The 19681-nt window shown below is 56.6% G+C and overlaps 1 protein-coding gene across 1 annotated transcript in view; it reads left to right on the forward strand.

The window, feature by feature from the left end:
- Nucleotides 1–7913: 7913 nt before the first annotated feature.
- ZMIZ1 (zinc finger MIZ-type containing 1) overlaps nucleotides 7914–19681 on the forward strand; it is a 112041-nt gene continuing 100273 nt past the window's right edge. Inside the window, exons 1-2 of the mRNA XM_007464208.1 lie at nucleotides 7914–7973; nucleotides 14017–14130. Of these exons, the coding sequence (XP_007464270.1) occupies nucleotides 7914–7973; nucleotides 14017–14130 (174 nt within the window). The remainder of the gene's footprint in view (nucleotides 7974–14016; nucleotides 14131–19681) is intronic.

Raw genomic sequence — 19681 nt, forward strand, 5'->3', positions numbered from 1 at the left:
TTGCTTCCCCCCCGCCCCCTTCCTCTGCCTCCGGGCAGTGTGTCTGGCGCAGGCTGCAGAGCTGCTACACCTCTCTGAGCTCCTTTACTTTTAAGAGGAGGAAGGCATCAAACTCCATCAGTGCTTGCTTAACTTCCGTCCCTTTCATACCACTTATACTATGTTTAAAATGGTTCTTTAATCCTTTTAGGTTTGCCATCCCTCCCTTGTTCAACCCTGTCCTAAATAATAATATCCACGAACTCACCAGGGATAATTGTTCTAGTCCAGATACTTCGCTATGAAAATGTACACGTTTTGCCCATGGACCCACCTAAAAGCATCTTCGTTCCACCAGTGGTACACGCATCACTCTTTGGAAACCCCAGACAGAGTTACCAGAGTCTCTCTCCATCTTAAGATCCTCTGATTAGGGCTGAGTCATTGGGTTTTCAGCGCTTGCCACTCTGGGCCCAGTGCTGGCCATCCATCCACGCATCCATCCATCCATCTAGTAAACATTGCTGAGCACCTGCTGGGTACCAGGCCCTGTGCTAGGCTCTGGGAAGACATCCCAGCTGACGGGGGAGCCGGATGCAAAGACACCCCACTGGTCTAGTACCACCAAGTTGGGGGTGTGTGACAGGGGCACTGAGGACACAGAAGTGGAAGTGAGTGGCTCTGCTGGGGGAAACCAACCAAGCGGGTGACCGTTGAACCAGGCCTTAATGGATGAAGGGGGCCAGGCATTCTGGGCTGAGGCAAAGACGTAGAGGTGTGATCTTCAGAGCACAGTCCAGGAGGCAGGGAGCAGCCCCACGTGGAGGACACAGGCTCAGCGGGGAGTAGTGGGAGGTGGAGGCCAGGCAGAGGAGGACCTAGAGTGACACTGTCACACTCAGGTCACTGTTGAACCCACGACATCTGCCCCTCTTGGAGTTTGAGAACTAGAAAGGGGCTGGTCGGGATGGGTCCCCTGGAACCCCAGGCTCTACCACCAGGCTGACCAGCAGGCGTGTCCCAAGCTCCTTGGCCCTGGCAATGTCTTGGAATGCAGCCTCTGCTCTGCAGACTGTAGGTATAGTCCCCCCACCTCTGTTGACGGCACTGCTCGCCCCGGGGGGAATCTGAGCTGCAGATGTGCATGGTGATTGAATTGTTTCTGCACACCACTGCTCACACAGCTCCCCTGGGGACCTGCCACTTGCCTGTGCAAGCTGTCAGGAGTTGCGTGTGCTCTGTACGTCTGGGCCAGCCCTCAAGTGTGTGCATATACCTATGCGTAAGTGTGCAAAGGGGGTACGTAATTATGTGGGTGTGCACACACATATGCAAATGCCTCTCCCCTGGGTGCTTGTGTGTTAAATGTGCCAGTTAACTTGTCTGGCCTCAAAAGGGAAAAATAAAACACACTGATGTTAGTACTGCTGATGTCAGCCCCAGGGAGCTGCCTCCAGGGCTCCAGGACCCCACTTTCCACGGGGCAGCTGAGAGCGCCCTGCTCCCCGTTTCTAGGCAGGAGCCTGCTGAGGGCCATGTGCCTCCCCCAGCGTTTCAGACCAGGAGAGATGCTTCCAGGGAGCCTGGAGATGACCCAGGGCCCTCCTTAGACCCCGACAGATGGGTTCTAGTCCCGCTTGCCCTTGTCTCCCTGTGTCCATCCTGCTGCGTGAGGACCCGGGACCCGGTGGTTCCCAGGCTCCCTTTCGTCTCTCAGCAGTCTACTCTCTGAGCAGCCCTACGTGCCTGAGAGCAGATAGCTTTTCCTGAGCGTGTCTTCTGTCCTAGGCTCCTCTGAGGCTGAACTTGCCCATGCCCCGCTAGTGGTGAGTCGTGCAGAATGGAAGCTTGGCCCTTTCAGGAGCTCCCCTGGGAGCTGAGAAGACCGGCCAACCCACATGTCACCATCAGAAAACCTGCCTACGTGCAGTTAGGCCAAGCCGAGCGTAAGCTGCAAGGAAAATTGTATAGCAGAGAGAGGGGCAGTGTCTGCGGTCTTAGGTGACCCCGGAACAGTGGTTCTACCAGAGTCTCCTGGGCCTTCAGGCTCCCCTTAGGCCTGCCTTGAGACAGGCTTCGCAGTTCTAAAGTCAAGCATCCTGCACCTGTTGAGATGGCATTTTCCAAACAGCTGGAGCTCCTGACACCAAAATCCTAAGATGTTGAGTTTGAAGGGCTGCCAGCGGCCTGCTAGCCTTCGTTTTACAGATGGGAAAACTGAGGCCTGGAGGAGGGTGGCAGAGCTGGGCTGCCTCCAGGCCCCCAAGCTGACCAGCTGTGCATCTCCTGCAGGCTGGTGGCTGCTCAGACCAGGAGAGAGGGCCAGGGGCCACAGGCGGTTGACCGCCTGAGCTCACTTCCCACTGGGAGGCAGGCAGATGGTAAGAAGGGCTGAGGCCCTGGGTACGCCCAGGGCCGGGCCAACAGTGATCTCCAGTTGGGAGGGAGCCCGGCCTCGGTGGGCACTGGAGTTGCAGCCGCCACGGAGGATTTGTAGCAACTCGACTCTTAGCTTAGAGGAGTCCAGGCTGGGAGGAGAGAGACCGTAGCCAAAGCCCAGCAACGCTCCTGCGGCGGAGAGCGACCTCTGCTGGCCGCTGAGCGCTCGCCACTTCCCGGCACTGGCCAGCAGGCAGGGAGCCCAGTGGCACCAGGATGGCCTTAGGAGCAAGTGGATGGGTTTGGACAGGTTGGGTGGAAGCAGGGGAACATCTCTTTGGGCTGAGGCACAGACTTGGGTGGGGACTTCCAGGAGGCTCTGACAGTCTTGGAGGGGTTGGAAGAACAACACATTACTGGTTAGAAAGGCAGAGGGTTTGAATCTCAGCCCAACACTGTCCCGGCTGTGTGATCCTGGGCAAGTCACTTCACCTCTCTGAGCCTTTTAGGACTGAGTGAATTATCAGTGCACAGGGCCTGGCCTGGTGCCTAAACACAGCAGGTGCAGAACTAATGGAAGATCTCAGACTGCCCCTCAGTGAGCTGTTAGCTCTCTCATGCCTCCTTCAGCCCTCCTCCTCTCTCCATGTCCATAATCTTTAGCCCTCTAGGCCTTGACTCTTTTTCTGCAGGGGTGGAGCCTCCAGCCCCATCCATTCCTGGTGTTAATAACCCCAATTTCCCAGTGATCTTGGTGGTTTAAAAATGTCACCTCACCTGCGAGTATCTCCTTAATTAGCCAGACATTTTGTTCTTTTATAGATTAAGACATACACGACACACAGCTGTCCCTGTGATGTCTCTCCTGTCAATGCTCTGGGTCTCACAGGTGTCCCAGGCCTAGCCGTTCATTTCTTGGTTCCTACAACATGGAGCCCCAGCCTGGGAGAAAAGCCCCCTGGTGTCTAGATCCAGCCCAGACATGCTGTGTGACCTGGGAAACAGCACCTGTGGGCCTCAGACTCCCCAGAATAAAACCAGCTGAACTCGGGGTGGTGGGAGACCACAAAACACCTTTGGCCAATGATATTCTGAGCATCTTTGAATCCAGAAGCCAACTCAGTCCAGCCACTGGCCTCTAGAAAAGATTGCCCCTGAGCCAGAGTGGAGACAAACCCGACAGTCTATCTCCCCTTTACTGTTTGCTTCCTCGGGGGAAACCTGTGGCCCTCTGCCACGGCTCAACAGGGAAGGACAACCTCTGGGCCCCCAGGTGGCTGTCTGGGTGAGTCTGGACTCCTGGTGCCTGCTGGGGGCTTCCCTGGGTGGGCTGAGCCGCCCCAGGCCCCAGAAATGATCTGTCAGTCATTCTACAAGCATTTATCAAGGCCCCACTAGGTCTCTGACACTAGAGACAAAAGGCCGTGCCCATCCTGGGAAAAGTTCCTACTTTTCTTTCTTTCTCTCTTTTTTTTTTTTTTTGGCCGAGCCGGGTCTTAGTTGCAGCACACGGGATCTTCATTGCGGCGTGCAGACTCTTAGTTGCGGCGTGCAAACTCTTAGTTGCAGTGTGCATGCGGGATCTAGTTCCCCAACCAGGGATCGAACCCGGGCCCCCTGCATTGGGAGTGCGGAGCCTTACCCACTGGACCCCCAGGGAAGTCCCCCAAAGGTTCCTACTTAGAGACAGAGTGTTGTGTGGCCACCTAATCCCTCACCAGATTTCCACTGTGCAGGTTTCTAGCCCCCCTGGGCAGTTAGCTTCATCAACAGCACCCCCTGCTGGCCTCTTGGGCCACCACAGGCCCTTTGTCCTGGTTGGCTGCAGCCTGCAGCCAGGGGATTGAAGCCTGCACAGGCCTGGGGTTTCTTTGTATTTTCCTTCAGGCTCCTCCTGACTTGGCGCAGGCCCTGGTTTTTCTCTGGGTTTTTTTTGGCTGCGTTGGGTCTTCGTTGCTGTGCGCAGGCTTTCTCTAGTTGCGTCAAGCGGGGGCTACTCTTCGTTGCGGTGCGCAGGCTTCTCGTTGCAGTGGCTTCTCTTGTTGCGGAGCACAGGCTCTAGGCGTGCGGGCCTCGGTAGTTGTGGCACGCGGGCTCAGTAGTTGTGGCTCGCGGGCTCTAGTGCACAGGCTCAGTAGTTCTGGTGCACGGGCTTCATTGCTCCGTGGCACGTGGGATCTTCCGGAACCAGGGACTGAACCCTTGTCCCCTGCATTGGCAGGTGGATTCTTAACCACTGCGCCACCAGGGAAGTCCCGAGGCCTTTGTTTAATGGGTCCCTTTGGTTTGGCGTCCCTGCCCCACTGACCGTGGAAATGGCACTCTCTCATTGGGACCCTGGCAGCCAGTGTTCACTCATGTCCTGGGTGGGGCTGGAAAGACCCACGTCCCTGTTGCCTGGGAGACCAGCAGGGTCTCTTCCACTCAGATGGCATCCGGCACCAGGAACTGAAGTGGCCTCACCGAAGGCGGCATTGGCTCACTCCTGCTCTGGGCCCCACCCATGTCCCTGCTTCCCCCACCAGGGTTTGTCCCTGGTCCCTGGAGTCCTCATCGTGTGAGCACTGGCTGAGGTTCCACGCAGGTAAACTCGGCGGGAGAAACCCAGCCCCTGCTTGGGGGACCTACAGGTGTAGCAAGGAGAGTAACCCTGTCACCACTCTCCCCGCTGACACACACACCTACAAGACGGTGGTACCCTCCACCCTCCCTGGCCCATCCCCAGTACCTGTACAAAAGTTTTGGTTGTATTGGGAAAGCCAGGATTCTGGAGCTGCTACTATAACCCCTGAGCTTCAGTTTCCTCATCTGTAAAGTGGGGATATAGTAACAGTGTCTTTGCCTAGTGCCTGGACCAGCACCTAACATATAAGAGGAATTCAACAGTCACCTAATAGGTGACATGGAGTGGATATGGGGTTACACCAAGAGTTCCAGGAACCCAGGAAACTGATTTCGTTTTCATCTCTCATGCCCCGTAGAGCTAGCACAGTATAGATATTGATAAGTGTTTACTAGGTGAGTTGGAAGCATGCATGGATGGGCAAGGGGAGGCTGAAGATGTTTGAGTGGGTGGGTGGATGGATGGACAGACGGGCATTTAAATGGATAAGTAATGGAGAAGTTGGATATCTGGGTATGTAAATGTGTGATAGTGGCGTGAATGGAGGGTTGCTGGTGGGGTGAGGGTAGGAGAAATCGATGTGGGGATGCTACTCCCATTTTTACCTTTTTGCTGGAAAGCTCCAACATAAGGTGAATCCAACAAGCATTTATCAAAGTACAAATGCCTAACTGACCCAGAAACTCCACTTCCAAGAGCGTGTTCTCTAGATTAATTCACACATAATGCTGTGGCTGATATAAAAGGCGATCCTTCAACACTGTTTGCAATAATAAACTCTGGGGACAGCTCAGACCTCATCACTTGGGCTAGAGTGTGAGCCCCTGGAGCAGAAGGGCCTTTTCTGGGACCTCGGGCCTTAGGACAGCACCTGGCAGGGGTGGACATTCAGATGGCAGTTGGATAAATGATTCATCGGTGCCTGGGAATACTGTGCAGCCACTAAGAAATGAAAAGGCTCTTTATGTCTTGATGTGGAATAAACTTTGAGATATTACTAAGAGGAAAAAAGCAAGGGTCCAGATGGTGCGTACAGAATGCTATCGTTTGGGCTTCCCGGGTGGCGCAGTGGTTGAGAGTCCGCCTGCCGATGCAGGGGACACGGGTTCGTGCCCCGGTCCGGGAGGATCCCACATGCCGCAGAGCGGCTAGGCCCGTGAGCCATGGCCGCTGAGCCTGCACGTCCGGAGCCTGTGCTCCGCAACGGGAGAGGCCACAACAGTGAGAGGCCCGCGTACCGCAAAAAAAAAAGAATGCTATCGTTTTATGTGTTTTCTTTTACGGAGTGGCAGGGGATAGTACACATAGATATTTGCTTCTCTAAGATGAGTCCCTCAGAAGGAGACGGATGACACTGGTTCTCTCCGGAAAGGCCCCTGGGGGCTGAACAAGGCCAGCATTTCACTGGACACCCGTGATTTTTGAACCACGCAAATGAGTTGCCTTTTCAAGCACAAATGGAACGATAAGAAGTGCTTTAAAGGAGCTGTGTAGTGAAGAACTCCTTGGAAGAGGAACAGGGCATTCTTCGCGAGGCTGCGGGCAGGCATGGTGTCAGTTTCCCCAACCAGGGTGCCCGTGCTGGGGGCAGAGAGCCAGGGCCTGGGAGCAGACAGGCAGACAGACACGGTCCAAGCTTCCACTAGCCATGGGACTTGGCAGATTTCAGACCTCAGTCTCCTCATCTGTAAAATGGAGATGCTTCTAGTCTTAACAGAGCAGGCGTGAGGAGTCAAGAAGAGAATGCAGGGGCCCAGCCTACAGACCGTACTTGGTAGATGGGACCTGGTGACGTGGACAGAGATGAGGGGCCTTCAGGGGGCAGTGTTTCGGGATAGCAGAGAAGGCCAGGTGCTGGGGGCCTCTGTTGAGCACCCTGTGTCTGACCCATGTGTCTGCAGCCTGGCTTATGGGAGGGCAAACAGCCAGTGACGAGCAGACTTATGCTTTGGCCCGAGGACCTGGACCCATGAGCAGTGGGGGGACCAGAGGTGAAACCTCTCTCTTCTCTCTCTGTCTCGCTGCCTCTCCTCCTCCATCGCTATCTCCAGAGGCCTGGGGGCTCCAGGGGCCTCCTCACATGCGTGCTTACGTGCCCCAGGCCCAGCGCCATTCAGGAAGAGTGAGCCTCTTGAGTGTGACAGCTGTGTCCCCCAACCACTCGGCCGTGAACTAGCAGTCAGAGCCCCGGGGCCTCGTTCGAGCTCTGACACAGGCTCCCCGTGCCACCCCGGGTAACTCCCTTCCTCTCTCTGAGCCTCAGTCTCCTTATCTGGAAAAGGGGGGCGGTGCTGAGGGCTGCCCTCCTTCTTTCCCGGGAGGGCAAAGGGGAAACATGGAATTGTGGTTTGCAAACTCTAAGGCGTGGGGGATTCGGGGAGGGCACCCATGGCGGGGCTGCTGCACTTAGACCACACATGCAGTCAAGGTCGTCATGTGGGAAGATCCCTGTGCACACACGCGCGCCCACACGCACACACAGCCACATCGAGTGGGTAAGCCCTGTGCCGGGAACCTGCGGATGGAGCCGTCGTCCCCACCACCGCCGCCCAACACGCACGTGTGTGTAGAAATGCGTGGTGGACACGCCTGCCCAGTGCCCACATGAGCCACCCACAGAGAACACCCAGGAGCACCTCTTGCCCTCAGCCCAGACGGGGTTCCCCCAGGGCTGAGCGTGGAGAAGCGCTGGCTGGCCGTGGCCGCAGTTCCTCCTTCCAGTGCGGGGCTGCCCGGGGCAGAGGCCACCACAGCTCTCGAAGGGCCCTGGAACCCGCTGGGAGCCACTGAGGCCAACACGCCTGTGTCGGGGCAGGAGGGTGGCGATGAGGCCGGCGGGCCTGGCACAACCCCAGTGACACCCACTCTCCTCTGTCTTCACAGGCTGGACAACGTTCATGGCTCTCGGGTAGAACCCAGTGAAACGGCCAGAATGAATTCTATGGACAGGCACATCCAACAGACCAATGACCGACTGCAGTGCATCAAGCAGGTGGGTGTGTGGCCCGGGCTTGCTCCTCCGCCTCTGGCAGCCAGGCCCGCTGGCGAGGGCAGGGCAGGCGAGGAGGGCAGAGCAGTGGGGATGCTCTACACTGTGTAGCTGAGCACCCAAGGTGCTGGGTGGAGGTGACAGTGGGCAAGGCTGACTGCCTGTCTCCCCAACTGCCCACCTCATGAGAATGTGGCTGGCATGGACCAGCCTCACACTGGAATCACTCACCTGGGTTCAAAGGCCGGCTCTCTCCTGTCCCTTCCCTTCCCTTCCCTTCCCAGCTGTATGACTTTGGGCCCTTTCTGAGCTCTGCTGTGCACTCTGGGCTGTTTTGAGGATGCAGTGAAGTGCCTAATCTCCTTCCCAGACGCAAGCTCCCCACTTCTCTGCTTCAGAGGTTCCCTGTAAAGAAATAGAAAAGGAAAGGTCCTGGGAAATTCAGCCGTCTTACAGAAAAGGAAACCAACGCCCAGAAGGGGGACGGGAGTCACCTGAAGTCACACAGTCCTGCCCCACAGGTGCCAGGAGGGCCTCGTCCCAGAGGGAACAAATTCCCCCTCCTGCCTGTGCTCACACCAAGCTTAAGACGCAATTCGCCTGCCAGTACCCTGTCCGGATTGCTCACGGTGGGCTCAGAGGTCCCCACTTTAAGAAGCCTGGTTACGCTTGGGCAGGCAGATGCCCCCCAGTGGTGACCAGGAGTGATGCTGGGCTCAGCCTCCCTGCAGCCCAGGGCAGCAGTGTCCCTGCACAGGCTCTGGTGTTGTTTTACTCCAGGAAGGAGCAGATATGGCGGAAGGGGCAGAGGCTTTGCCATCAAACCGACCTGAGCCCCAATCCTCACTCCTCCACATACCCACCCACGGTATAATCTCAGGCCTGTCCCTCTGTTTCTCTGAGCCTCAGTTTCCCCCATGAAGTGGGTCCAGTAAGGCCGACCTCGTAGGACGCTCTGAGGACATTGTGGGCGGAGCGCGTAGCCCAGGCTGGCACGTGGCAGGTGATCAGCTCACTGTGGTGGGGGCTCTTGTCCTCAGTGTCTCAGTGACAGGGAGGGGACAGCTGTGGCGAGGCCCCTGGCTTAGGCGGGCTTAGCTGGCAGCTCGGGTAGCCAGCATAGCCCTCTGGCCTCAGGACCCCGGGGGGAGGCAGGGGCAGAGCTCACAGTCCCACCCCCACCCAGCATGCCCCCTCCCCACCGAACACCAGGGCCCAGTGGAGCTGAGGCTAGTCGGCAGGAATGAGGGATGTGTGCCGTCCCATTAGCATCACGCAGAGCAATCTCAGAAGCCTGGGCCGGGTCTGAGGAGAGGAAATTGAAGACGGCTTGTTACAGATTGAACTCCGCAGAGCAGCTCTCCCAAACACCAATTACGCCTCTGTTCCCCGTCACAGAATAGAAACCAGACGACGGGCTCCTCCTCTGCCCTTCCCTCCTTCTCCTCTGCCTCTAGGCTCTGCGGGACTCTCTCCCAGCTCTGCCTTTGACCCAGTTTCTTCCGCCCACGAGGGATCAGCTGTCAATGGCTCCACCCCCAATAATACAGTCAAGCCCCTATGCCAGAGCCCTCTGTGTGCTGGGCAAACAGCTCCCCCTAAAACCTGCTCACAACTTGTCTTTTCTCTCTGCGTCTGATTCCCTGCAGGAATCAGGGTGCCCTTTAGTCCCTGGGCCTCCCAGGGATCCAGCGGGGGCAGAAGCCCACCCAGGAGCAGTCCTCTCGGAGCATGGCACACAGGACTCAGACTTACCAGTCAGCGAACCTGAGCCCCCCGTTTCACCACTCATTGGTTTCCTGACCTTGATTAAGTCACCGCGTCATCTCCCGTCGTCTGTAAATGGGCATCGTGATGCACACCCAGCCATTGGGTCCCAGAGCTGTTGAAAAGCCAGGGATCGCCTCCACTGCCCTCCCCCAGCCTGCCCTGCACACACACACACAGACACACACACACAGAGCTCTGCGTTTGGGCCAGAGAGTGGCACACCTGTGAGGGTGAGCAGGCTGTCCAGATGGCCCCCCACCCTGGGCTATCCAGAACTCCCTGTGTCCTCCACGCCCACTCCCGCACTTCCAGGCAGACACAGCTCAGCACTGATGTCTGCTCCTCAGCTGCCCCAGAGGGCCACCGCGGCTGGCTGAAGACTGTTGATTCTCAGATGTCCCGTGTCCTAATTAGAAGAGAAAGGTCTGCGTGCCCTGAGGATGATGCGTGTGTTGGCTGTGCCTACCTCTGGCTGGTGGAGCTGTGGCTCCCATCGGGGGCCTCACAGCCTCCGACTCTCGGTCCTGCCTGACTTCTAAAGTGCAGCCTTCCCTGTCCACCCACCCCGGTTCTAGCCACTGCTGGCACGCGCCAGCCCCCAAGCACCCGGCTATCCATCTTCCCTCCAGGCCTCTGTCTCAGCTGCCTTTCTCCTTTCTCAGCCTCAGGTACAGGGAGAACCAGTGCCCCCTCTACAACATGCCCTACTCCTGTCCCCATGGGCTTATCTGAGCTACACGTGCAAAGCCATGCAAATCAGCTAATTCCTGCACAGCGACCTCCCCAAACCCCCGGTGCCCTTTTGAGTATCTGCGCTTCCCATTTCTGAGCCCTGGTGCTTCCTGGGCACCCAGTTACCTCACCCATCCTGCTCTTTCTCCCTTAAGGTACAAGCCCTGCAAGGTATACATCAGGTCTCCCACCAGGCTGAGTTCCTCAGGGGCAGGGGATGTGCCGTATTCCGCTGAAAGTCAGCAGAGCCCAGGCCAGGGTGGGGCCCAGATATGTTGGGGAAGAATGAGAGAGGGATGGACTGACAGATCGATAGCTAAGGGAACGAATGGATGGGTGGATGGATGGACAAATGGAAAGGCTGTTAGGTGAGCGGATGGTAGGTGGATATAGATGATGGATAGATGAATGAATGGATAAGTGGGTGGTTGGATAAGTTCTGGATGGATAGGAAGATAGGTAGGTAGATGAATGGATGGATGAGTGATGGGTAAAGTAGTAAATGGATGAATGGGTTGGTGGGCAAGTAGATAGATGCATGGATGAATTGATTGATTTTTGGATGGATGGATGGATGGGTAGATGGATGGATGGATGATGTGATTCACAGATGGACTGATAAAATGCATTCATCACTTGGTCTGGGTAGCCAGTCCCTAATCTGGGCATTGGTGTCCCCAGCTCCTGCTCCAACAGACTCAGTGGCCAGTGGGTATAGCCCAGGAGGATCTTCTGAGAGATTGTAGAGATGGGCAGGCTTCCTGGGGAGGCATCAGGTATTAGTATCCAGTAACAGCCACAGCCAGGGAGGCCTCTGCCTGCGACTCAAATCTGTGCTCCCATCCCCATATCATCAAAGGGTAGCCAAGCTCAGCCCACCCAGCCCTGGCCCCTCCACTGGGGACCCGTTCTGAAGCTGCCAGATTGCTGGCCAGCTCTGCAGATGGACCGTCCTTTGGCCAGCTAGCTGCTCACTAACCATTAATGCATGGGCTTGGCCTCGTGCCAGTTTTGGGGGTTCTGGAGGTGAATGGGGCCCTAATTCTGCTCTCAAGGAGCTTGCAGGAGAAACAAGAAACTGTACAGAGGACCTAGCGTATCGGGCAACAGCAGTCTTTACCTGACACCTACTCTGTAATGGGGATGTCACGACGTATGTTGGTTCTAGACTTTGCAGCAGCCCTGCAAGCTGTCCCCACCCCATTTTGCAGATGAGAGATCTGAAGCTCAGGAACACACCCAGGCTGTGTGACTCAGTGGCCGAGATGGGGTTTGGTCCAGGTCTATCCTGCTCATTTCACTGCATCACGTAGCCACCTTGTAGTCTAAACAGATGACAAAAGCACAGAGAGGGCAGGAGGTTTGGCCAAGGCCACAGAGCCACAGAGCAATAGCTACTGAATGGGGTGCCTGACGTCCTTTCTACCAGTGAGTTGCACCCATGAGTCACTACCCATAGCCCAAGCCGAAGGCCACGTGAACTGGCTGGGTCGAGAGTGGAGAAGCTCAGAGGTGGGCTGGACCGACATGGGAGGCTGGGTGCTTGGGGGCCAGGACAAAACTGGGCCTATGAGACTGGGAGCCCAGAGCCCCAAAGAGGTGTGCCTGGGGTGGGAGTGCTGTAGGTGGGCGACTCTGAGAGCACCAGGCGGTGGTTCCTGACCCTGCTAATTGGGTGTGACATCATGGAAATAAACAGAATAAGTCAGTTAGCAGAGGGAGACTGCTAGGCAGGGAACTAACCGATTTGCATGGCTTTCCACGTGGAGACCAGATGCCACCCGTGGCCTTGGAGGGGGCAGGTTTTAGGGAGGGCACAGGCGGCAGAGGCGAGGGCCCGTGCTGCCCGCTGGAAGGGTCTGCTTCTGGCCGTGGACGTCCTCCCTTTGCAGAAAGAGCCATGTGTGGGGCTAGGGCGGGAGCTGCCGAGTGCACAGCGGAGCCTTTGGGAGACAGAGTCGGGGCCAAGGGCAGCCCCACGTGGGAGCATCCCACGCGCCAGGCGCTCTGCCAGGGGCCATATAAGCCTCATCATGTTTAATCCTCACCGCGGCCCCCTAACGGAGGGCTGTGTCGCTGCATGCTTGCCCTCTTTCTTTCCTTCATCTCTCCCTCTCCCTTTGCTCCCACAGAGGGAGGATACTCCAATTCATTTCACTTTCCTCCATCCACTTTTAAATCTTGCCCTTCACAAACCACGTCGTAATAGCAGTGATGAAACCCTAAGCAAGACAAAAATTCCCACCACCATGCCGTGATCTGCCATCCCCATTTTACAGATGGGGTGACTGAGGCTCAGAGAGGGGAGGGGATGCCCTAGGTCAGTAGATAGCTGTGGATGAAGGCAGTGTGACTCCAAGGCACCGGCCCCACAGGGGCTCCCCCAGCACATTCGGCTCATCTCCCAATTCTGGAACCTGGCAGCTCCTAAGACCCCTCCCTGCCTTGGCTCTGAGGCAGACTCTCACTGCAAGCTGGGAGAGAGCCACTGCCCCGGGGACAGCTGCTGTTCCCAGTCTCTCCCAGCACCGAGGACACAGGGATCGCAGAAGGTACCACCATCCCCTTTGCAGCTGGCTTACACTCCAACCCCTGTGGACACCTTCTAGGTGTCCTGATGGAGGACCCACAGGCGGTCGCACCCAGCCCCGGAGTCCCAGCTCGGCCCCAACCTGCTTCATGACCCTGGACTCAGTGCCTAGTTCAGCCTGGCCTGGGAAGACACGGATAAGTGTTAAGGAAGGAAGGGGTAGCCATGGAAGCCACCCTCCACCCCTGTCAGCCCCGTGGCCTGGCTCTGAAGCAGGATCTAGACGCCCTGGCACCAGAATTCATTCTCCGTTAACTCAGACCCCGTAACTGGGCGGGGCCTGCACCCCCAAGCTGAGCCAGACTGAGCCCAGGAAATCTGGGTTTGGGGAACAGGGCTGACTAAGCCACGTACACCTGACCACAGTGTGACAGTAACCTGGGCACAGTGTGCTTCAGTGCACCTTCCCGGCTGGGTGTGGCCTGGAGGCCTCTTTCTGATGCCCCTGCTCTGGCTGTTTGGCCATGGCAGGGCTTGCTGAAGCCGGAGCAGGCAGCATGGTGGTGGTGGTTACTGGGGCAGGGGTGGGGGTGGGTGCTCATCAAGAAGGAATCTCCAGGGCCAGTCTGTCCTGACTCAGGGAGAGCCAGCAGCCCCAAGGATGGGAGCCACATGCCACCCTCCTGAAGCCCACAGGGTTTCCTACCCCACTGCCAGCATCCAGAAGACATTTTAATATCTAATATTAGTGCCCTTTTCTAAACCCTGGTTTTTCTATCTTTGCAATGGGGCCGCTAATCCCCATGCCACCAGGAACTGGGCTGGGGTTGGAGATGCAGAGGGAAGGTGGACGAGAAGGAGTTTGAGAAAACCCATTACTCCTGGCCTGCCCCTTTCTGTGTGTCTCCTCCCCAGGGATGCCTGGGGTCTTTGCGGCCCCAGACTCTCTCACACTAACGTGTGCTGGCCTCACTCCTGGAGCCTCATGCTGCCTCTCCTTTCCCTCTCCCACAGCACTTACAGAACCCTGCCAACTTCCACAATGCTGCCACGGAGCTGCTGGACTGGTGCGGAGACCCGCGAGCCTTCCAGCGGCCCTTTGAGCAGAGCCTGATGGGCTGTTTAACGGTGAGTCTGTACTCGCCCCGCCTGTGCCTGCACCCAGGGAGGATGGCTAGGGACTAGTGTGCTTCTCCAGGCTGCTGCTGGAGGGGAGGGCCCTTCTGTGTGTACCTCTGACACACATACACCCGCAGGGAACCTGGTCTGATGGGGAGACAGAGTCCTCGGGATTACATGGGTTCTTTACAATTGGTGAGAAAGACACAGATCCTACTTTGAAGAGTTCCAAGTCTGATGGGAGTAAATGTTCCATCGTAAGTAAAGCAGAGAGACTGTTGAAGGGTTTTCAGCCCTCCTTTTATCCAGTCATTCATTCATTCACTTAGGTAAACATCTTTTGAGCTCTTTTTATAGTCAGCCAGCCATCTATCCATTCATGTAAGCGTTTATTGAGCTCCCATTACATCCATCCATCCATCCAGATGAACACTGATTGATCCCTCGTTTATCATGTACAATCCCCTCTGCTAAGTCCTGGGAAACTGAAGATGAGTAAGACCTTGCCAAGCCTGATTCCCTCTTTAGGGGGGAGACAGAGGCGGAAAGAGACGGTTGAGAAAATTGTGTACAAAACGGAGGCAGCATAGAGAAGGGAAGTGTTATCGGCCTGGGTGGTGGGCAGGTTGCAGAAAACTGAGAAAAGGGGCCACTTCTACGTCTGTAGGAGTTTGATGCACATCTGCACAAGCAGCTGAGGATAGCGAGAGCATTCTAGGCACACGGAATGGCACACACCAAGGCCCAGATGCGCAGCAGAACCCAGGGAACTGAAATTAACTCAGCTTGGTAAAGGTCTAGGATACAAGCGGGGCGGAGGCCAGGCCCAGAGCTAGCGGTATCATCTGCCAAGCTTTGGAGCTTGCTGGCTGACAGCCACGTGGAAGGAGCTCAAAGCTTATGCTTGTCCCCAGCCACGTGGCCTATATCCATAAGTGTGAGAGCACCTCTGCGGCCAGTGAGGACAGCTGCTCAGAGGGTCCTGAGTCAGCTTTAAAGGGAGCGTGGGTAAACACATTGCTGGGGAGCCCAGCTACCCCAAGGCTTGGAGAGGAGAGGCCAAGACTTATGCCTGGTTAGGCGGGAACAATAAGTACAATTCAAGGGCACCATGTTTTCTGAAAACCTCCAGGACAAGAGAGAGGTGAAAGGCCATCACTGCAGAGCACCTCTCCAGTGCCTGACACTGAGCTTGGCCCGCTGGATACGCCTTCTCACTGTATCCTCAGAGAAGTCTGGTCCTGTCTTCTTCCCCATTTCATAGAGAAGGAAACCGAGATGTTGTGACTGACTTCCCAAGTTCACACAGCCACTTAGAAGTGGACCTGGGATTCAAGTCAAGACCCGTCTGCCTCTAGAGGGGATATTTCTGGCCATTAGGGATGCGGAGCAGGGATGCAGCCAAGACCCTCCCCGGGCTCCTCCATTTGTCCGAAGCTGACACCATCTGGCTCCCTCAGGGCCACTGGGCCAAATCAGGCGGCAGCCTGCACTGCCCAGCCCTCCTTATTCTCCAGCCCCCTGAGCTCCCCCTCCCTCACCCAGCTCCCTTAATCCTCTTTGTGGGGATCCTGGGTCAGGCTAAGCCCTGCGGGCAGAGACAGAAGTTACTCCCATCCCAGCTGCTGGTAGCCGTAAGTGAAGGGGGAGGGGGGGCTGCCACGCTCCCCCAGCACCCCATCCCAAGCCTGGCCCTGCCTAGGAGGTGGGGACCTGAGGCTGAATCCAACAATGGCCCTGGGCAGGCTGGCTGGGCAGGTGGACAGGAGATGACTAGAAACTGGCCCTGCCCCAGCCCTGTCATTCATCTATTCATTCAACGAACATTCACCAAGTCCCTGCTGTGGGCAGGTCCTGCACAGGGGCCCCCCCGAGGGGTGTGCAGTGAGCACAATGGGCCTCTCTCAAACAGCTTACCTTCCAATGGGGAGGCAGACGCTAAACACATAAGGAGTATGTAAGGATGTAACCCAGCGCCCTGTAAGAGGGGGCAGGGTGGTGGTCAGGAAAAGTCTTGGTGGAGGTGACCTCCAGCTGAGACCTGAAGAGCAAAAAGGAGTCAGCCAGGGGAAGATGAGAGAGGAGGGTGCTCCAGGCAGAGGGAACTGCCAGTGCAAAGGCCCTGAGGCTTGATTTGTTCAAGGAACAGACAGAAGTCTCAGATGTCTGGAGCACAGGAGAGGGAGAGGGGTACAAGATGAGGTCAAAGGGGGAAGCAGAAACCAACTAACACAGAGCCTGCAAGCTAAGTGAGAAAAGTTTGGAGATGCTTTGAAGGGCAATGGGGAGTCCTTGAAGGTCTTAAGCAGGTGAGGGATAGGATGTGATTTGTGTGAGCTCTGAAGGGGAGCATCCTTGGAAGGTAGGATGGAGGGATTCTGGAGGTCTTCCTGGAGGAGGGAGCCCAAGGAAAACTGTAGGATCTGATTGGCAGGGGATGAGACCACAGGAAACTGTGTAGACAAAAGCCCAGTGCCAGCTCTGCACCCCAGTTTAAGGCATATACTTGGTTGAATGGCCAGCTCTGACCCCCACCCGAACCCCCGACCTGCCGCTTAGCCAGAAAGGGGACTTTGGCCCACTGGCCGCAGCCGTAGAGAGCTGAGTCTGACTGTCACTTGGAGCACAATAGAACCAGCAGCAGGAAAGGTTGGGGGGCGGGGGGGTGGGGTCATAGAAGACACCCTTGGTGCCCACAGCATTTTCCTGGCACTGTCTCCTTGCATCCTTTTGAAGACCCTGCAAGGGGGCAGGGAAAGGCTTATCAATTCTATTTTACAAACAAGCAATAGAGAAGGGGAGCAGCTTGCTGCAGTCCCAGGCTGGTACCACTGACCCCCGCAGGGGCCCCAGGGCCCTGCTTGCTGCCAGTCCTCCTATCCCCCTGGGCATCCTCAGCCCCAGCCGTGCCCCATGGGGAGGGATGAGATAGGACAGGTGAGAGATCCCAAGGGGCCTAGGCAGGGCGAGGCTGCCAAGTACCCCCATCCCACTCCACAGCGCGCGCGCACGCACGCACACACGCACACGCACGCACGCACTGCTTCCCATTCAGGGGGCAGCCTGAGCCCTCCAGGTTGCTATCATCCCCTGGGTGACCTCTGGAACCAAATTCCTCTGGATCCGGCTTACTTGGAGGATATAAATTAAAAACCACTTAGCCTTGGGCAGTAAATGGACACATTTTTGCCACGCCAGGGCCAGGCCCTGGGATGAAGAGCCTTGGGACTCTGGCAGCCCCCTGCCCCACTCTCTCCTTCATGCCCTCTGACGCCAGGATGCAGAAGTGCAGGAGCCCCACGGCCCCTCCCTTAGCAGCAGGGCTGAGGCCCCTCTCTGGGGGTCCCCCTCAAAGTCAGGCCTCTCTGGACTTGCTCCTCCTTCCTCCCCTGAGGTGGAACATGCTTGATCTGCTCGAGGAACAGAAAGAAGGCTGAGGCGGCCAGAGCATAGGAGAGGGGAGACAGGTACAAGAGGAGGTGGGAAAGGGTGACAGAAACCAGTTAGCACAGCAGCCGTGCCCTCCCTGTCTCTCCAGGGAGGAATTCCCCACAGCCTCAGAGTGTTCACTGCTGAAGCCATGGGTGTATGGTCACAGACAGCATTCACTGAGCTGTGTGCCTGGTCCTGGCTGTCATCCTTGCAAGAAGGAGATTTTGTACCCATTCCACAGATGAGGAAACTGAGGCCCAGAGAGGTTAAATCACCTGGGTGAGATACAACAACGAATAATTGGCAGATCCAGAACTCCGTCTCATTCCTGACTCCAAAGCAGCAGCAGCAGTGGCCACAAATACCTGTCCACCCCAGTATTGAGAATGGTAGCAAAGTAGGAAATGAGGGCTCTGCCCTGAGGGGCTTAGGGTATAGCCATGAGACAGAACTGGGACACATGGAACTGGCAGAGCCCATCACACACAACCTTGGAAATGAGAGACATCCTTGTACCTTTACAGAAGAGGAACCGGAGGCTCGGAGAGGTTAAGTAACTTGCCTTAGGTTGCACAGTATAGGATGGAGCAGGATTGGAGCACAGGCCAGTTCCCCTGACTGCCTCATAGAAAGTCAGAGTCAAGCCACCAGCTGGGAGCAGAAACCCCTTCTTTAGCATTTCCCAGACAGCCTGTCCTGCTTCATGGCCAGGAGGCTCACTGCTTTTCAAAGCAACACACTCCCTTTATGGGACTAATGAAACTGTCACATGCCTTTGAATATGCCCCCTCTCTTGCCTCTGGACTTCAGTTTCCCTCTCTGTGGCATGAGGGGCTGGACTCCCTGACCTATAGGGCCCCAGGGTCTAGGTGTCAGACAGCCAGGCTCCACCGGTCAGCCTTAGGAGCACCTCAAGGGCTGGGCCGAGCCGAGCTGGCTGGACCCAGGCAGCCAGCAGAGGGCAGCAGCTCTGCGGCCGCTCACTGCAGGCCTTTGTTGGGGAGAGGTCTTCACTGAGGGGTCTTTACGCCCATTGGGGCGGGAGAAGGCCTCTCTGAAACACGACAGGAGGCTGCTCAGCTGAGCCTGCCCTCCCCACAACAGTCAGTCAGACTCACCTCACCGGACTTTCCGGGGGTCCTTAGACTGGGCCAGCCAGGGGAAGCCAGGGGCTGCACCAGTTACTCTAGAATCGCAGGGTCCAGCTTAGCCTGCTCTGCCACACCTGTGCTGTGTGACCTTCAGCCAGGCCCTACCCTCTCTGTCTTGGTAAAAGGAGACTGTTGGAACCAATGAGCCTTCTGAACACTGGGCTCAGGGCACTTGGTGACGGGTACTTCCAGGCCTGCGGGAGAGCCCTTAGAGCCGGTACCAGGCCTCTCTTGCTCAACGTAGCTAGTTTCTTTCTTTTTCTTGGAACCAGAGCAACAGGATTAGCCAGTATTGGCCAAACAGAAGGACCTTTGCCTTTCTGCCCTCAACCCAGAGCCTGAGGGTTCTCCATGCAGGTTGGGAGTTATGGCCTTAACCCTTTGTGGGCTGAAAAAGAAGTCCTCTCACGGAAAGAGCCCAGGCTTTGCAGCCTGCCTGCTTGGCACTGCACCCTAGCTCTCTCACAAACAAGCGTTGTAACCTCAGGCTGTTTTTCATCCTCAGTCTCCTCATCCGTAAAACAGAGATAGTAATAACACTCCGTGGAACTGTTGTGAGAATTTGGCGCCTCACTGCTTATGAAGGAAACATTTCCTTAGCCCTTGTACCTGGGAGCGAGCATTCTCATTACACCACTGTGTCAACATAGCCCACGAACAGCAGCCTCGCTGATGCAAAAGTCCAAACAAACTGCCTGTGCTCACTCGCATCCACCCCAAGGCTCTCCTACCAGTGAGGGCACCATAGTCAACATCTGAGCTGAAGTGACCCTTCCAGAACCCTTCTCCCCGATGCACAGCGTCTTGTCTCCAGAACTGAAATACTCAACAGGCCGTAAAGAATTAGGGGCCTTGGTTTTTCTGCTTGGACAGTGAGATTAACACTGAAGGAGGCCCAGCCCTGGGATGGCTCAGTGACTCTGGAACGTGGCGTGCATGGAGCGGACCGTGCAAGGTGTGGGGGGCGGGGGGGGGGG

This window comes from Lipotes vexillifer, unplaced genomic scaffold (genome assembly GCF_000442215.2).
Source record: "Lipotes vexillifer unplaced genomic scaffold, Lipotes_vexillifer_v1.1 scaffold59, whole genome shotgun sequence".
Taxonomy (NCBI): Eukaryota; Metazoa; Chordata; class Mammalia; order Artiodactyla; family Lipotidae; genus Lipotes; species Lipotes vexillifer.